Source organism: Limulus polyphemus, unplaced genomic scaffold (genome assembly GCF_000517525.1).
Source record: "Limulus polyphemus unplaced genomic scaffold, Limulus_polyphemus-2.1.2 Scaffold2990, whole genome shotgun sequence".
In the NCBI taxonomy this organism is placed as follows: Eukaryota; Metazoa; Arthropoda; class Merostomata; order Xiphosura; family Limulidae; genus Limulus; species Limulus polyphemus.
In genome coordinates, this window is record NW_013668600.1 from 104,439 (window position 1) to 123,231 (window position 18,793).

General features: G+C 31.9%; 1 protein-coding gene across 1 annotated transcript in view; it reads left to right on the forward strand.

Annotated features, from left to right (window-relative positions):
• Window positions 1-18,793, forward strand: part of LOC106468389 (lysine-specific histone demethylase 1B-like) — a 57,426-nt gene that overhangs the window by 18,162 nt on the left and 20,471 nt on the right. Inside the window, exons 3-7 of the mRNA XM_022396729.1 lie at window positions 2,231-2,320; window positions 2,630-2,849; window positions 3,996-4,031; window positions 5,237-5,384; window positions 15,823-15,918. Of these exons, the coding sequence (XP_022252437.1) occupies window positions 2,231-2,320; window positions 2,630-2,849; window positions 3,996-4,031; window positions 5,237-5,384; window positions 15,823-15,918 (590 nt within the window). The remainder of the gene's footprint in view (window positions 1-2,230; window positions 2,321-2,629; window positions 2,850-3,995; window positions 4,032-5,236; window positions 5,385-15,822; window positions 15,919-18,793) is intronic.

The following is an 18,793-nucleotide window of genomic DNA, read 5'->3' on the forward strand; positions in this document are numbered from 1 at the left end:
AAAATTCAATACACATAATATTAAATTTTATTTCACACATTCATAGAATACATGAACTTTTAGTCGGGGGAATAAACATCACAAAACAATTAATTAAAAACATTTTGTAAATGTAATGTGATGTAGTGATGGCAGTGCTAAAAATAATGCAAATAAGAATATGTGCATATATACATTCCTACATGGCTTTTAACATTGAAATTTAATGTTACACTATAAAATGCATACTTGACTCTAATATTACTGCAGTTGGAAGTTATATATTCTTGACTGTTGATATGCAGTTTACTTATCACAGGGTTTTCCATAGTGGTTGTTATCGACCCCCTGGGGTCAATAAGACTGTACAGAGAGTAAATAAAGATCTAGGGGTCGATAGGGAGGCAAAAATGAACCCTAGGATAAGGTTGGCCTACACAACTAACCACCCTACGCCTTCCCAAGTTTGTACCTGGTCAAAACTGGATTTAGCCATGTGAATGGTCTTCTAAGCAAACAGAAAAACAGGCTCAAAGTAAAAGAATGCTGGGACTTGAGACTCAAACTCACAAACCTTACTTATAGCTGTATCATCCCTATATTCTTCTTTGCATTCTTTTTGGCACTGCTATCCCTACATCATTTTACATTTACAAAATGTTTATTATTACTTGTACAAGGTTTTAAAGAAATGGTAAGGTGGAATTAAAACTAATTTGTAATTGATTGTTACATGGGCAGGACAATGAATTATTTTCACCATATAATTTAAAAGAACTCGCTGATGAAATTTTCATATAAAAAAAATGAACATTCTGATATTCTAATAGATACTTTTGGGGACACTTAAAAATAATAAAAATGAAACCATTTGAAAACGGTAACCTACAATACAAACATTTCAGTATGTTCCACCTGCTTGTAGGATACAAAATTGTAAAAATGACAAATACAGGTGTGTATGTGTATTATATATATATATTGTATATGAATATAGATGGTGTTAGAATATATTTAAAATATTCAACTAAAATTTCATTAGTTTCTGATAACCAGTCTTGTTTATAGATGTCATTTATCAAATCTTTTGTGGAAGCTCACTAAATTTCAATACATCTGTAAACTGGAATATAGTTTAAGTTATTTTATTTTTTTGAAATAGTGTCATGATAAGTTAACAGCATTGAAAAATCTGTAACAATAATTTCAGGTGTATGTAAAAGTAGATTATACAATATAATTTTAAGTATTTTACATTCTTCTAATTGGAGTGTGTAAAAAAATATAAATAAATAAATGCATAAAAACATAAAATACAATATGAGTTGACAGAAAGCCATTCAGCCAATCAATTCTGACAGTCCGTCTACTTACCAAAATAGCAGTACTATATGTACGATCTTTTACAGCCAAGTATATATATATCCTACAATATTAGAAATGTTTTCTGTCAACACCACACATACACACACATCATTATTTGACAAACCTTTCCAAGTCTAACTGAACAATAAGTTTGTCAAAAACAAAGTATGGATCTAGGCTTCAAATGCTCTAACTTATTAGCCCTTATAATTAAGTTTGCATATCGAAACTTTTCATAGCACTGCTCAAACACCAATCATTGGAAGATTTTCAAAGCTCCAACAATTTTATACATCTGAAACAAATCACTTCTAGCCCTTTGTGACTGAAATTATTGAAACTGGTTATCATTCTGCATGTAGTAAGGTAACATATTGACACTCTTTCCAGATTATTAGTAAGGGGAGCAAAGGTGCAATCATTGTCTTGTACAAATTTATCATAACCTTCTTAATCAAAATTTTTATAAAAAGATCCAAGGTTTATCAAATCTTATTTTACTACTGCTAAGCACTCAACTACATACAAAAGCTTGATATCAACAAAGCATTTTTGTGGCCACTTCTTGATTTTTTTGACAATGTCAATAACTATGTTGACTTTTACATATCAACTGATATTATATTCATAGATATACAACAAATTAAAGGTATTGTGATACATGGAATCGGTATATTAAATTGTTTTGAATGTTTAAAAATTTGACCACACATAACCCATCTTTAATATGCAAGTGGCCTAGATAAAATTCTACTTAAACTCAGCACTTATTTCTATTGAAGCATATCTGCCATATTTTTATTTTATTCTTATCATTCTATATTTATTTTTGAATGGACTACTTTTTTAAGTTTTAATAAATAACTTTAGTTTCTGTGTACTCTAGTTGTGCTGGCAGTGGGTATACTTCTCGATGGTATCACTTGTCACCTGGGGAACACTACTGTAATGAATGCTTTGAATTTTTTTATCGCAGGTAAGAATGCTGAAGATTCCCTTTTCTCAAGTTTTTTTTTTTTCATAAAACAAAGTGCCTAATTTTTAGAAATAAATAAAATTAAATAGAAAAGTTTAAAAATTACTCTTCTGTAAATATGTGAGAATATAATAATAATTCCACACAAATGAGTTCATAAAGATATTCTAAAGAACTGTGTCTGGTTTGTAAAATTGTATGAAAAAAAGATAATTGAAAATTATTGCTGTTTAGTGTTGAAAAGCAATAAAATACTGTACAGAGTACATGTACATGTTCCATTGGAGCTGTATATTTGTTTTCTTTCAGTCATAAAGATGGATATAATCGCTTCACAAATTGGAAAAAGAAGTGGTCTGCTAATGGAAGAACAGAAGCAACACTTAAATTCTTCATGGTTGATCAGATGCTTCCTTATTGGGTGCAGTGTACCTTACCTGAATGTGGAAAGTGGCGCCAACTACCAAGAGATGTGGAGCTGACTTCTAACATGATAAATAATTTTCAATGCAAGTTTGCAGGCCAGAAGGTAAGAAGTTGAAATTAGTCTTTAGATAACAGCTCTTAATTTTCAGAAATTAATTTTAAACTTTCATGGTTCCTACATTTGGTTTATACATCTATATGGTATTATAGTTAATTTAGGTTTAAGTGATAAGTAGTATCTACTACAAGCACAATCAGTTTCACTCACAATTATACCATAAGCAGAGAGATATGTTACATTACAAGAATCTAGTGAACATTAGATTTGTATTTAATTCGTATAAGAGCTCCTCTGCTTGTATTTTAGTGTATCTGCTTAATTAATTTTTCATTATAAGTACATCTCTTATTTGTTGTGTATTTGCAAACAAATAAAGTTCGGTAAGTTAATTTTCTGAGTAGTTGGTAAAATATTTAATGCATAGATGTATATATGATTAATAAATTTTCTGTATTAGAAGACTAAACACAAGATAAATTTCTACAGTATATAACTTCAATTTGGGGGCTTCTTTTAACCAATAAATAATATATCATCCATGAAGAAGTCATAACAAAAAAAAAGTTGCATTAGTTGACTCAATCTGATCTGATGTTAGTATCATGTCATTCAAATGAGTAATTTGTTATGCATATGATTTGTGTATATAGAAGGATAAATTTTCACATATATTGTGGCACAACTTTTAATTAACCCAAAACTTAAATGTGAAAATTATTATTAACATTTTTGTTTACTTTTATTGGTGCAAATGTAAAATAGCTGTCAGATATTTTCAGAGAAATAAGATAAGCCTCTGAATCACTTTTGTACGTAAAACATTTATTAAAATGTAACATGATCTTAAAGATCCTTGTAAAAGCTAATTTCCTTTCCTTGCAGCATTATTTTCTTTATGCTCTATACTGATTTAAAAAAAAAAGATCACAAGTACATGCATTTTTTTTCATAAGCTCTTCACTATATTTCACATTTTTGCAACTTAAAATTGTTTTGCTCAAATAAATTTTTAATTATACAAATTTTATTTTTTCAAGTTTTTTGGTTTATTTGAAAAAATATAATGATAACTTTGACTTGGGATAACAAGAAATCAAAACTACTGGTTTCCATATCAATACTGCATAAACATGTACCAGTTTTTGAGGTAATATACTAAACTTTTATTCATCTTTGGTTTTTCTCTAGAAGGATGACAAAGCCTGTTTGGTGGAGGAAGATCAGGCAAGTACTAATGTGTTACACTCTCTACCTTATTATGTAAATTGTATTCTCCCATCATTAATTTTATCATACATGTACCTGTTTTCCTTTTTCTTTCACTTGCTTTCCCTCATAGGTGAAAGCTACTTATAATTAGCATTAACTTTCGATCAGAGCAAGCTACAAACTTAGAGCAAAACTAAAAATCCACCAGGTAATGAGTATTGCTAATTATATATGTTTTCTTTATGTTTCTACATAAAAAGATTACAATGTATTTTTCCTCAGTTTGGTACACTTGTTGTTAGTGATATTTTCTGGTGTAATGTTATTGAAAGCTAAAATTATTATACAATTTGTTACTCCAAAGTTTTCAAATTGAAAAGTTTGTATCAATGCATTAAACAGAATGAAACATTTGAGAGCAAGACCATGTAAAATTCATGTTATGCCTTTCAGGTACATGTATGCTTATTCTTGTGCTTAAATGCACATGCTTTATATATTTACTCAGGTTCATTGATTGTTGTCATGACTCACAGGTGTCTCTGTGCAGCCATTACAAGTTAAACAAATATAAAAGTAAAGTTTAATATGTTTATAGATTTATTTTTATGTGCTTAAGTTTTTCAAGGGAAGGTTAATAAAATAAATATACAAAATTAAATATTTTGTGATGTAATTATATACTCAGAATTTATTCCTATAATACATGCACACAGAGAACTATAAAGTATACACATACAAGTTATGTTTGATCCCAAAGTTGTCTTTCTACATACATGTATAATTACTTAAATTTAAGGTGATATCTTCCTTTTTCTTAAATAATAATACTTAAGCAAACTTGGCATATAAATATATTCATTATTGGAAGTGCTATTTTGATTATTTACTCATTTACATTGCATTATGAATGTATGATTGGAGTAAAAGTATAAGAACAGTTATGGCAGTGTATAAATAAATTTCTGTGAAGTGTGAGTATTAATTTTGTGTAATGCATGTGGATCATACTATATTTTAATAAAGATGTTTGTATAGAATATTAAATTTGTTGTGTAAATTTTTGTCTGTAGAATACATATTATTCATAGTAGTGAATTTATGTCTTGTAATATTTAATTACGTACAGTGTTGTCCTATCTTAGTGTTATATATATTTCATTATTAAATTTAGCTGTGCCTTTGTGGTAGTTAATATGTTTGTGCATGTTTGTCTCCAGAGAATTAATCAGGTGTTTACCCTAGACTGGTTAGCCTCTTTAACCCACCCAGCCTTGCTCCACAACTCTCCTGCTGCAGATTTTCTTCATAGGTATTACCCAGATGGGGTGGGTTTGAGCCCCACATGTAGTAGGTGCAAGGTTGTAGGTAGGTGCAACTTCTTGTCTCTTTCATTTGTAATAAAGAAAAAGTTAATTCCAGTAAATTGTTAATTAAAAATATCCTTCTGTAAGATCTTTAAGGGCATTAAATATTTTAACCACTACATATCTTGTTTTTATTGCTTTATTATTTTATTCTTTGTATTTAATCTGTAATTTAATACATAGATGACACTCAAGATTCAACAATAAATGAACCATGCTGTTTTGCTTGTTCAACTTCATTTTAACTGAATTTACTGTTCCACCAAAGAGCTTAAATATTAGGATTATTGGTTGAATTTTAAACAATTACTGTAGCAATTGTGTGAGCAAACTATCTTGCAGGAAAGCATTAAATCTTTCAACTCAAATAAGTGACATTGCTTTAACATCTTTTAAGGAGGAATTTGAAGCCATAAAAAGGTTAAGTACTAATGAAGATATAATCATTATAAAACCCAATCAGAAAAATAGTGTCATTATTTTAAATGAAACTGATTATGTTAATAAAATTAAAGAAATCTTAAATGATAATCCTAAATTTGTGAAACTAGATAAAGATACAATTAAAACTAAAAGAGGTAAATTAGAAATATTTTATTTTATTTCAAAATTTAAAAAAGGATAATTTATTGACTGATAATGAATATTATAAAAATAGAACCAAGTGGTTACCATTCTGGCATCTTGTATGGAGATCCTATAGTTCATAAATAAAGATAGATGTCCTGTTAAACTGATAGTGTCTAGCATAGGCACATACAGTCATAAAATAGCATGGTTTACAGTTATGTTTTACAATTACTGATTAGAAATGAATATATTATCAAAACCAGTTTTGAGTTTTCTCAAGAAATAAAAAAAAGAAAATTATTTTAATGATGGAGTAAATTGTATTAGTTTTGATATAGAGTCCCTTTGTAACAACATACAGTTGGATGAGACCATAAATTTATGTACTGAATTTTGATATCAAAATGAAACCAGATGATTTCCAAAGCATGTGTTTCAGAAACTCGTGAGTTTTTTCACCAAAGAATCTTTTTTTTCTCTCCGTTTATTTTTGACAATAATATTTATGACCAATAGTGGTGTTATCGGATCTAGATTAGCTCCATTCCTCACTGATTTCTTCCTGTGTCACCATGACAACTTTTGGATTGAAGATGTTCTTCTCAGTTTAAACCATTATTTTATAGAAACTATGGAGATACTTTATTATCTTCAGAGAAACTGAACATGTTGAGAGTTTTTTAAACTTATTTTAACAGTAGACATAGACATCCCATTATTAAATTCACCATTGAATATGTAGTAACATAACCACTAACTTCCATTCTTACACCTATAATAAAGATGGTAAATCGGAAAACAAAAAATGGAAGTGAGATGTATTTGTAAGCTTATATGCAGATTACAGTATCTTTTCAGATATAATAATTATATACCTACCTTTAAAATTTCTAATGTGGTATATGAGTATATAAATGTCCTAGATGTTTTTAGGTGATATAGGTTCCACTAATATGTGGTTAATGTTTCGCATGTAAGAACAAGCAAACTTAAGATCCACATCATTTTCAAGCATTAATAAACATGCTATTTGAATGTAATGAACCTACAAATAGAAGACAGCTTAAGTTATTCAGTGAGTAAGAAGTGTAAATAAAGGAAAGTCTATTAGCTAATAGACTTAAAGTTGAACAAGCAAAACAGTATGATCAATTTATTGTTTATTCTGTACTTGATGTTAAAAAAATGCGAAATAAGAATTTCATAATTTTATGTTGAAAATAATTTGAAACCAACCACTATTCTTTCAGATAGTGTAAAGTTATTATTTGCATAACTTCGTTATAATGATTTGAGTATGGATAAAAACTGGTTCATTTCATTATTCTGAAAGTTTTCTGTGATTACCAAGTAAGTAATTATCTAATGCTAAGAAATAATTGGGTAAATTAAGATGTCAGATAAAATAAGAACTATTGGTATTTTTATAAAGTTACAGAAGTAACTTATGTTCTGGCTATTATGTTTTGATTTTACATGCCATTAGTATTTTATCAACCTAAATTATAAGTGTGGTGGACTTTAGGTAGCACTGACCTTTAAAACTGGGCAAATTTACATGTAGAGGAAATGCTGTTAAACAAGTGGTAAAGATTTTTGAATTTAAAAAAAGTCAAGCCATGGAAGAGTGTAATATCAAGTGTGCTTAATTTCATGCTGATATTGGCTTTAATAGTGACGTTATCTTGCTAACTTATCACAGATCTTGTTGTGAGTCAACTTACCACTTACAAAGACATTAATTAAAATTAATTACCCATAGCTCATTAGTGTCGCAGAAAATTTGCAAAGTTTTTTTATTCAGACTATGGAGATGTTCACAAAGAGCAAATGTATCAATTTTCACATGTTTTTATCATTCCTAAGTACAGTTATGGTGTTAAAACAGTTAATGTTATGTATTTATTTATCCTGCCATATTAATTATGTATATGACATATATAACTGAAAGTGTACTTTCAGAGATTGCAACATCATACTTTCATTTTGTGTTCAACTTGAAGGTTATAAAAGTGTTTAACAGTGTTTCCTCAGCATGTAAATTTGCCCAGTTTTAAGGGTCAGTGCTACTTTAAGACTTTATACTATCAGAGTGTAAGCTCATAACCTCAATTCTGTGGAACTTGTGGCAAAATAAAGACTATGTGACCTTTCATTTTCTTTGCCAGAATTGTGTGTGTATTTTATGAGAAATCAGAACTGATAAAATGTATGTAGCTTATTTCATATAGTGCTGCAATACAGGTTGTATTACATACAAGTAATGTAGATGATGATAGAGATGTAGAATCTTGGTCATCTTAACAAATTAAAACATTCAACGTACTTCATTTCTTTGTTTTACTATGTTTGAAACCAGTGAAATTATTTCCTTAAATATGTAACTCAAGTATTGATTTTGTTGTTAAAACCTTTTTGATTTAGTTTGCTAAATACAATTGTGTGACAGCTATTTTCAAGTGGTATTCATCAAATCCTAAGATGGGAGATAATTTAACTTTGGAGTTTAAGACAAAGTAATACTGAAATTGTAGTTTTATATGTGATATTTGTTTCAAAAACATTATTCAGCTCTCCACAGAAGTGAGAGCTACTACCATGCACCACTGCCAAAAATGTTTATGCACATGTGCCAAGCCTTGAATAAAGCTCCTACCTGTTTAATGTGTACTTTGTCAGTCTGTCATGCATTTGGCATTAGACCATAGCCCTCCACCAAAAGGAGGGTGACACACCCTCCATGCCTAGTACTTTTCTTGAGCACATTGTGTATACCAAAAGTTTATTATTTCCTTAGAACTCCTAGTGATTCAGTATCTTTTTTTGTATTACAAATTATGTAGTTTCCATATGCATTATTTTAAACTTTTAGTTAACATTTAAGGTGTTCTCTTTCTTATCTTTATTTTCTTGATTTCAGAAAAAACAATATTTTACTAATTTCAGTTAGGATTTCTGAGATACAAATTATCATCTTTTTTCAGATTGGTTTGATTATTCTCTTAATGAAATTAAAAGATTTAGGACATATATTCCAGAGTTTCTAATATGGTGTCTTTGACAGGAATATTTCCCATTGTTATTCACCCATTGTTCAGGTTTTGATAATTAACCTAAATATTCATCATTACATCAGTGACATAGGCCTACATACCATGGACATGCCAGATTTACTATTTAAAAAAAAGAGGTTTCTTGGATCATCCTGACACTCCAAAACAGGAGTCATCAGTTACTGTTTCAATGGCCACTGGAAGCATTCTGGTGGTCAATAATGTTACTGCTGCCATGCACCTGATGGTTAGTTCCATTCAAATCTTGGATCCAGGATTCCTAATGTCCTGCCTCTGTTGCTCAGCTGAGTCATCTTTGTTTTTTGTTTAGCTGTTCTTACCATTTGTTTTTGTTTCTAGTTCTTCCATCCACAACAAGGAACAGATAACTTCACCTTCATCCTGTACTGATTTTATTACACAGATATATGACATTCTTTTTCTCTATTAGTTTTAACTGTATCTTGGGCTACCTTGCTGTATGAGCCTCCTCCTCCTGACTATCTTTTCTTCCCCCTCCACCTTATATTTGGGTTCATGCTGATACCTGTTTATCCCAGTTTCATACCATATCCCTGCTTCTTCTTCAGTCCCTTTAGTCTCGTTTTCCAACTTAGAATCTTCATCTTTGTCTCTCTCTCTCCCTCTCAGCCTCAATTTGCTTGTCTTCATCTTGCTTTTATTCATCTTTTCTACATTATTTCTGTATTTCACCTTCATTTGGAGGCTCTATATTGCAACTCCAACAGCTTCATTGGGGACAATTGCACCTGTCTAGTTAACATGTTTTATTTGTTTCTAGGATTTGCTTGGTCTGGATGCCTTACTTTCTGGAGTTCACCTCCCTCAGTCTTATCTCATTAACCTCTGTATGGCACCTTTTTATTTTCTGTAATGAAGTTTTGGAGGCGTTCCTTATACATTGGAAAATTGAGTTGTCCCTCAACTGCTCCTTGTCCTTTCACAACTTTTCAACATTCTCCCTCTCAGAGAGAGATCCATCACAATGGTGACTTCTTTCTGATGCCACTTCTTGACTACAATTCCATGGTAGCTCAGCTCTCCCACTTTATGCACCATGGATTCCCTTTGCAGAAAACTTTTAGATCACACAGATGCTTTCTCATGAACTTTCCCTCAATGCTACTCTTGGATTTTACTTCTGTCTTTGTATCATTCACATGAAGACAGGAAATTGGTGACTTATTGTAGATATATCATCCTTAAACCAATTTCTTGTCATCCTGCAGTTCAAAATGAATGATTTTCTCAATCTGAGTTGGGTGCTCTCTTTTAGACTGTGGTTAACCAAAGTGAATGTGTTCAGACACATTTCTTCACATTCTGATCTGTCCAACCACCTACCCTTCAAATGGTTCATCCACAACAGTAGGATCTTTCAGTTCCACGCCCTTCCTTTCTGATTTTCAAATGGGTCCTAAGAGCATTCACATCGAGGATACATTCATTGGTCCTGCATTTCAACTACTGTATGGACACTGGCTCCTTCTTGCACCATTCAAATATGCATCCTTGACTTGAAATTCCATTCTTCTTCAGGAGTCATTTTGTGTGGTTTGACTGGTCAAGCTTTATAACTCTGTCTTGGCCCCCCACCCAGTACCTGATTCACTTTGAAATGTTTTTTTTTTCAACTTATTTGCAGGATGGGCTTAGTTGTCTTCTTTATATCTTCAAAACGTGGACTTTTTGGTTATAAAGTTCTTGTGTTTTTTTCTGTTCCTGCACAAGAACTTGTTTCTTTTTGGGGGGACTCAAACTTCTCATGAGTCCAGTATTTCCTCCTCTTGGACATGCCCATGTGTGTCTTCTCCAGTGGACTCTGGCCTATCACTGAAGTGTTTCCTGAGATCCACTGTATATTTTTGTATCTCTCCCTCCATCTATTAACCTCTCACTGTCATAATGGCTCAGTCAGTCCCACATGACCATCAACATCCCTTTTCCCCACTTTACCTGGACTTACACTGTACACAGTTACTTCTGTTTGGATGTGGTACAGTTATGGACACCTGCATCCTTTCTGAGGTCTAGTCTCCAGAGGAGCAATCTCTTTATATCTATGTCCTCATGATGTTGGCTGGCTAACGAGTGTGCCATAATTTTTTTTTTTCTCTCATCTGTCTGGTCATGCTGCTATGATCTATTCAGGAAACTCCAATGTTGTTTCTTAAATCAATCAACATGGAGACACTCACTCTCAGGACCTTTGCTTTCTGATTCTCGACTTTCTCTTTTGGGCCCATGACCACCACATTCAGTTGACAGCCATTCATGTCCTTGGAGCTTTGAACTTGGGTGCTTTGCTCTCCCAAGTTGTGCACTGTGGACTTCTTTTGCAGAAAACTGTTGGATCACACAGATGCTTTCTCGTTAGCTTTCCCTGTTTTCACACGCTCAATCTTCTCTTTTCACCACCACTCCCTAAGATTCCTTGCATCTTTGGCACCTGGAGAAGGCTGGAAAAAGTCAAGAATCAGAAAGTGGAGGTCCTGAAAATGTGTCTCCATTTTTGATTGATTTAAGTAACAACAGTGGTCCCCTGCCCAGGACTCTGCAGCTATGGCTATGGGTGTTCTAGGTCAGGATTGGGTCAATCTCCTTATTGTGTGTCAATGACCTTCTTTCTTTTCTTTCTCTGGTTCTTACAGAACTTTCTCCTCAACCTTCCTCCTCCTAACCTGTTTCCTTTTCTGGACTTGAGCCTCTGTTTAGTTTGTAGGACTCCTATGTGTTCCCTGTTCAAACCTTTATACCATCTTTCACCTTTAAAGACATATTTTCTTCTCCGTCTCATTTGTGGAAGACTTCACTCTGACATTTTTGCCTTGGATGCCTCCTGCACTCTGTATTATAGGAGCAGGTTGATTCTATTTTCAGACTGCTTCTTACTCCTCAAAACTTGGACTGCCCAGGAAGATGATTGGATGTTTTCTCCCATTACTCTCTATTACATTACATTTATTCTCTGTATGAATGTTCCAATCCTGATAGTATTCTTTTCCTGTTCATGCAGTTCTTTGTTATTTCACTTGTACTGCTCTCTTTAGAGATAGTTGACACTGTATTTTCTTTCCCTGAAGTACAATCTCTAAGGTAAAATATATATATATATATATACAACTACTACTAAGGCATTCTTGCAGAAAATTGGATCTCAATATTGGGCACTAATGGGTTTCAAATTGCCTTTCATCCCCTACCTGATGTGGATTTTGGGAAAGAAAAGTATTCCCTGTGAAGCAACACTGGTCATGTGGTGATTTCCATTGCTTCCAGTATATATTGTAATAATTTGGTTGTTGGAATTGCAATAAAAAGAAATAATCTACAACTCATCTTTTTAGAGTCCCTCTGAAGATTGTAAAATTGCAAACTGGAGGGAAACAAAGACCAAAGGTAGAGAAAACCAATATGGTTTAAGTAATGTGAAGCAAAGGTGTTGGGATCATTCACATCCTCACCCATAAGATCTCATCTAGGGAATGTTGATGGCTAAAGAAAAGATAAGCTGTGAGATGACAAACTTGATGGGAGGTGATATGAAAAGACAAAAAAGTGCCACCACCCCTAATAAGAATAAACTAGCTGAATTACTTGTTTATCCAAACCAGTTAAAGTGAAAGGTGATAAGTCACAAACAGAAGAGGAATTTAACAGAAACAAAATGACAGCACTAGGTGTGATCCTGACCTCACATATGGCTAGCACCTGCTCTCCTTATTTGCAATAACCCTTTATGCAGTTTCTTGTGGGATCTTATACAGAAAAGATGATTCCTGTTCTGTACATGCACCTCTTTGGGATTTCCCCATCCTTCATGACTTTCTCCATCCAATTTATTCTATAAGAGTGAGAGAGAATCCTTACTTCCCCAGTCCCAAGCTACTGAGGAGGTTGATATGGAGAATTACTCTTTGGATCAGTATAGTCCCACTGTTATCCAGCTTAGTGGATGCACCCCTCAATCGGAAGTAGGGCTTGGGTGTTTACCTGGCAGTTTAATATAATCCATCCCAGAAACCAGACCATTCCCGGGGGTTTATGCCTGCTTGTTCGGTCTTATGTTCATTCCTGCATCTGCCTATTCTAGTAAGTATTTGTCATGTACTGTATGGTTTGATTTATTGCCCTAGCCATGCAACACTTACATGATCTGTCAACTTTCTGAGATATACAGGCCAGTTGAGCAGTCTCTACACTTTGCCCACCTATGTGACATCTTAGCACCATGGAGGAGGTTTTTTTTTTTACTTCACAATACCTTTTGCTCTACCACCTCTAAGGCATAGAGCATGCCCTGCATGAGATGATTGTGGTTTCCCACCAAATGATGCCCCACTAGATTCCCCTCCCCCATCCACCCAGTGAGTGATGCACTCCAAGACATTTCCCTTTCTGTTACTATGTTCTGAGTAAGAAGTTCATCTTCTATTTTCTTTACATACATCAATCTCTGAACCATTTTTTTCAATGTGGGATTCTAGCTCTCAGTTTTGAGGGGAGGTGAGTAGCATTTCTGAAGTTAACATTATTCTTACTTTAAAGAACCACCCACTCTTCCTCCCACTTCTGATATGTCTTTTTTACTTCATCTAGAATGAGCATTTTATATATATATATATATATACAATGTGCTCAATGGGAACACTGTATATGGAGGATGTGTCACCCTGCTGTTGACGAAGGGTTATAGTCTAATGCTGATTGCATCATACACTGGCAACAGCACACATTAATAAATATATGGGTGGGAGCATCATTCAAAATTTGTGCATGCATAAAAATTCTTTTTTTATAGTGACACTAAGTAATAGCCCTCAGATCTGTGGGGAGGTGAGTATCTATCTGAAATACATTTTAAGGTAAGGAAAATGATAACTTTTATTAAATAGGAATACTTCATAAATGATGTTATATCCTTAGAAGTAGTATGTTCTGTTTTTCAGATTTAATAATCAATTAAATTATTAAGAAAAAACATTACAAAAAACACTTGTGATTAGCAGTGTTTCAAAAATGCTTTATTTTTTACCTCGAAAAGAATTGGCCACCTAGTATTTAGTAGAAAAGCAATTGGTTGTGATGATAGTCATATTAAATCTTCCTAAACTTGTGCATCATGAATTGTATGTAAAATAGTCAATTTTGGATTAGTCCTTTTGAAGCATGTGAAAAACATATATTATTCATTTCCCATGTTTTTAATAAAAACATGATGATCTATTTGTGCAAATGTGTGACATAAAATAATATTCCCTTATTTCAAGCAAAAAAAACTCTTCATCTTATGTAGATGTATACACATACAAGCATATGTTTTATGTAGTATACAAACTTTAGAAAGAGGCTCAAAGTGTGTTATACTGTGTAAAGTCTTTTAAGAGGCTCTGATACTAAGTCCAAAGAGAGTCAGACTAATAAATTTGAAGTATTAGCTTGGTTCCTTGTATAATATATACATGTTCGATTTTTTTTATTTTTTTTTCTTAGAATTTTTTGTCTCATCTCATGAACCTTTGAATACACTAATCATAAATAGAAATATATATATATTGTACAGCATTTATTTGTTAAAACTAATATTTGAATGGTTTGGCTTTAACCCTTTCGTTTTCAAGTAGTGAATGGCTGACTACAAACTATTTTTGGTAAGATGACACTAATTTTGGATTTTTTTGTAGAATTTAAAAATCCAAAAACAATAAAATAGAGAATCACATTTTATTTCTAGTAATATACATAGAAATCTAAAAAAATCAAGTTAAGTATAAAATAAATCAGAAAAATGGCTTTTACTAACATTGCTTGACTTCCTAAAGATAGATTGACCTCTATGTCCATTATACATAATACTTAAAAGCTATGTTTTGTTATTTAGATACTCTCTTGCAGTCTATATTTTAATTTTATGTCACTGTAGTCTGCTTCTGTGTTTAAAACTCTACAGATAAAGAAAATTTGAAATACCTGTTTATTAGAAAGCTAACTTGCAGAATGTTTCAAAAATTAATATATACTACATCTGGATTATGTATTAAAGATACTAATTTTCTTTTTGAGTATTTTTTTAATTCAGTGCTTGGCTCAGTATACACAATTTTTTGTGTTCAAATTAACTGAAGGCTTGCAATGATTAAAACTGGTTTCAATACCCACGGTGGACACAGCAAAGATAACCCATTGTGTAGCTTTGTGCTAAACAACAAACCAATAATCAAATTAGCTGAGGGGAAAGACCTGGATCTTTGCTGTTAACATTTAAGGATGACTTGACTTTTTAGTTAGCTTCACTGAGAAAATTCAGCTTAAATTCTCGTTATACTCAGTAGTAGTATTTTCTTACATATATCTATAATTTGTGTATTTGATGACTAGGTCAACTCCCATTCACACAGTAAAAAAAAGATAGGGTGTTCTCTTGGTGCATTCCCAACTCAGAATGGAAATTTTCTTGTAATAATTGCTTTGTAAGTTCTCTAAAAGCTAAGAAATTAATTTATATTAACATCTACGTAATGTTATTTGTAATAGTAGATTTTATTTTTCTTCAACTAGTTTATCTTCAGTACATTGTATGGTACCACATACAGTCTTATTAGTTACTTGAGACACAGTCAGCAACGAAAGGGTTAACATAGGAAAGTTTGTGGTTATGCATGAAAAACTTATTACTGTTTAAAAAATTGCACCGTAGCTATTAACACTTGTCAAAAACATTATTAAAAAGTTGTGTAGTGTACATTTAAAGCATTGTAACTTCCTGTGCACCAACTATTAACCTCTCTCTGATAGTGGTTTCCCTTCCTAATGGCACTGATACTGGTGGCCACACGGAGTTCATAGGCCCCTCTACTTCTGACCGCACCTATTTAGATCTGAAACCACAAGGTCTGTCTTTTTTCACTGTGTCTGTGTCCTTAAACAGTGTTGTTTCTGTTTCTGTTGATTCATACACCTCTTAACAATTTCTTTCTCTCTGTAGAGATTTTATGTTTGTAGTAGTTTCTCTGTTTGTGTGTTCATATTTATGTCATTTATCTTTGTTACATTTTCATTTTTTACGGCTGTTCCTTGGAATTAATTTCAGTATGTTTATTAAATTAAGGTCTCATTTTAATTATCATGATACTGAAAGATATATTTTGAAGTTGAAATTCACTCCCTAGAAAAAATTATATTTGTCTTGGTATTTTTTCAAATAGCCTGAATAAAAGAAGTTTCTTGGCTATATACATTACATAGAAATATATTTTATTAAACAGTTATTATGTCATAATTTTGACCATTTAAATGGAATTTTTTGTCAGTTGCATTTATTTAATTTTTAAACAAATCAGATGAAATAAACAAAAACAAACTATTTCACTTTCAAGTTAACAAGTACTATATACACAATCCAATTATTTGTAAATAGCTACTTTATTCTGATTTTTAAGATTTTATTCTAGAATTTTTTATGAATCTTGCTATTTTTTTTATTTCACTATGCATATAATTAATATACTAGTTTACTCTTTGCAATTATATTGGGCAAAATGTTTTTTGTTTTTTTTAATGAAACAAAATGTATTGAAAAACAAAATCAGATAAATTCCAATATTTGTTTGTTTTTAAAAAAGATTTCTAGAATTATCAAGATTATTATATAAAATAATTCTGGATTTCTAATTGGATTTATCACCTACTAATGGGATGAGTTCTGTACAAATTTGCAAAAATGTAAGCTGAAGTCTTGCATTGAAAGTCACAGTAGATTTTACTTGCTGTATACTGTATACGGTTTTCAATTTGCATTAAAAAGTTGGGCGTAAGATTGCTGTTCAATCAGCTCCAAACAACTTTTTGGTGGTATGTTAATTCCAACTTCAAGACATACTATTTTCCCAATGAGATTCAGTTGTAATTGTAAATAACTTGAGGTTCCAAGAAAATGTAGTACAGAATTAAACTGAAATTCTCTAATTCTGAGTGAGTTTGAAGCAGAGAAGAGACTAAACACAATGTAAACAAAGTGAAAGGTAGTTTTAGATTTATCAAACAAAAAACAATCAAAGTAAAATAGTGCACTTAATTGTAATAATTTCACTTAAGATTAGCCGATTATGCATGGGGTTGGTCCATTGGCCCAACCTGTATAGGAGAAGGAATGTTGACTATAATTCTGATTTTATTACTACGTGTATCTACATGGAATGTGGCAGGCTTTAAGTAAAACGTACAGATCTGTTGTACAAAAAAAAAATCAAGTGTGTTACAAAAATATTTGTACTCAAGATATTTTTGCGAAATGATGATGTCAGCTGGACTTACTCTGACAAGTTGGAGTTCAAGGTGATGTTAGTGTAAAAAACTAAAAATACTTTTGTCCCTTGTATAGTGCATTTTTATAATCTCAAGAACCTCCAAAATGCATATCTAGTCTTTTTCAGTATCCATGTATATTGTATTTGGTATTTACTCTCCTATACCATGAACTGTTACTAAATCAGCAATGTAGGGTAAAATATATATTGTTGATAACACTGTCATCAAATACGTAATACCATGTTGAATGACACTGTAAACGATCATAGCATGCATGCTTTGACTCCTACCTGTGCACAATGGGTTAGGACTGTCACCCTTTAATTAAACTTCTTTCAGATACAAGTTTAGTACAGTTCAGGAAGACTTTTAAACAATGCTGCACAGGTGTCTCTGTCTTTAGTAGGCTATAAGTTCACATTATACATTAACTTGCATTTTAACTGCACCTTTGTACTGAAACAAATGCTAAGTAAAACTGCATGCCTGCAAGGTATTTCAATTTGCACAATTGAAAATATTAAATCATAATGAAAAAATAACATTAAATACATCAAGTTTATCTACTGTAAGATACATAAGCTGCTGTCAATGGATTTCACTGTCTACAGATAATAAATGTTTTAACCTCGAATACAATTTAGTCAAAAATTATTTGTGGTTTGTGGTGCTTGAGTTTAAATCCGATTGAGCCTTTGTTTCATTCTTTTTATTTTAAGCTTTAGAATTGTGTTACCTTGAAAAATACTGTTTTGGGAAAAATGATAATATTAAAAATCTACTTATAAGTGCTACATTCTAAATAATTGCAACAAATGAAGTTAAAGTTCTATAACCTCATGAATCTTGTCTGTCACCATCCTGTCACAAACAGTTAAATAAATTCTTAGGTTGATGGCATTTCAGACTTATTTACAACAAACTTAATTATAATTCAAATTCAATGACGAGGAACCCACTTTGATACTAATAATGGCTGGAGACAGCTTGAATGGGTAATGAAGAAAAACTTTAATATAAGTTTCACATAACAGCAAATGTACAACGTTTCAACAAGGTTTTGTCATCATCAGGTACAAGTAATTTACACTGACATGGATATATGTATACAGTATTGAACAAAGAAGTCACATGACCGGAACTGTTGTGAAACTTAGAAGAAGTATCTAGACACCCCAGGGTGTTGGTTTAGAGTAGCATTGTTTTGTTCAATTAAAATGAATTCCTTGATTTTTCGTTTGGAAACCAGATTGACAGAACACAATAAAAAACCGTCCCATGTTTTTCACCATTGCAACTCAAAAACCATAGTATATCTATTAAAATCAGTCAATTTAGACAAAGAATCCAACATAAACAAACGAAAAATCAAGGAATCCATCTTAATAGTACAAAACAACCCTACTCGAAACCAACACCCCGGGGTGCCTAGATACCTCTTCTAAGTTTCACAACAGTT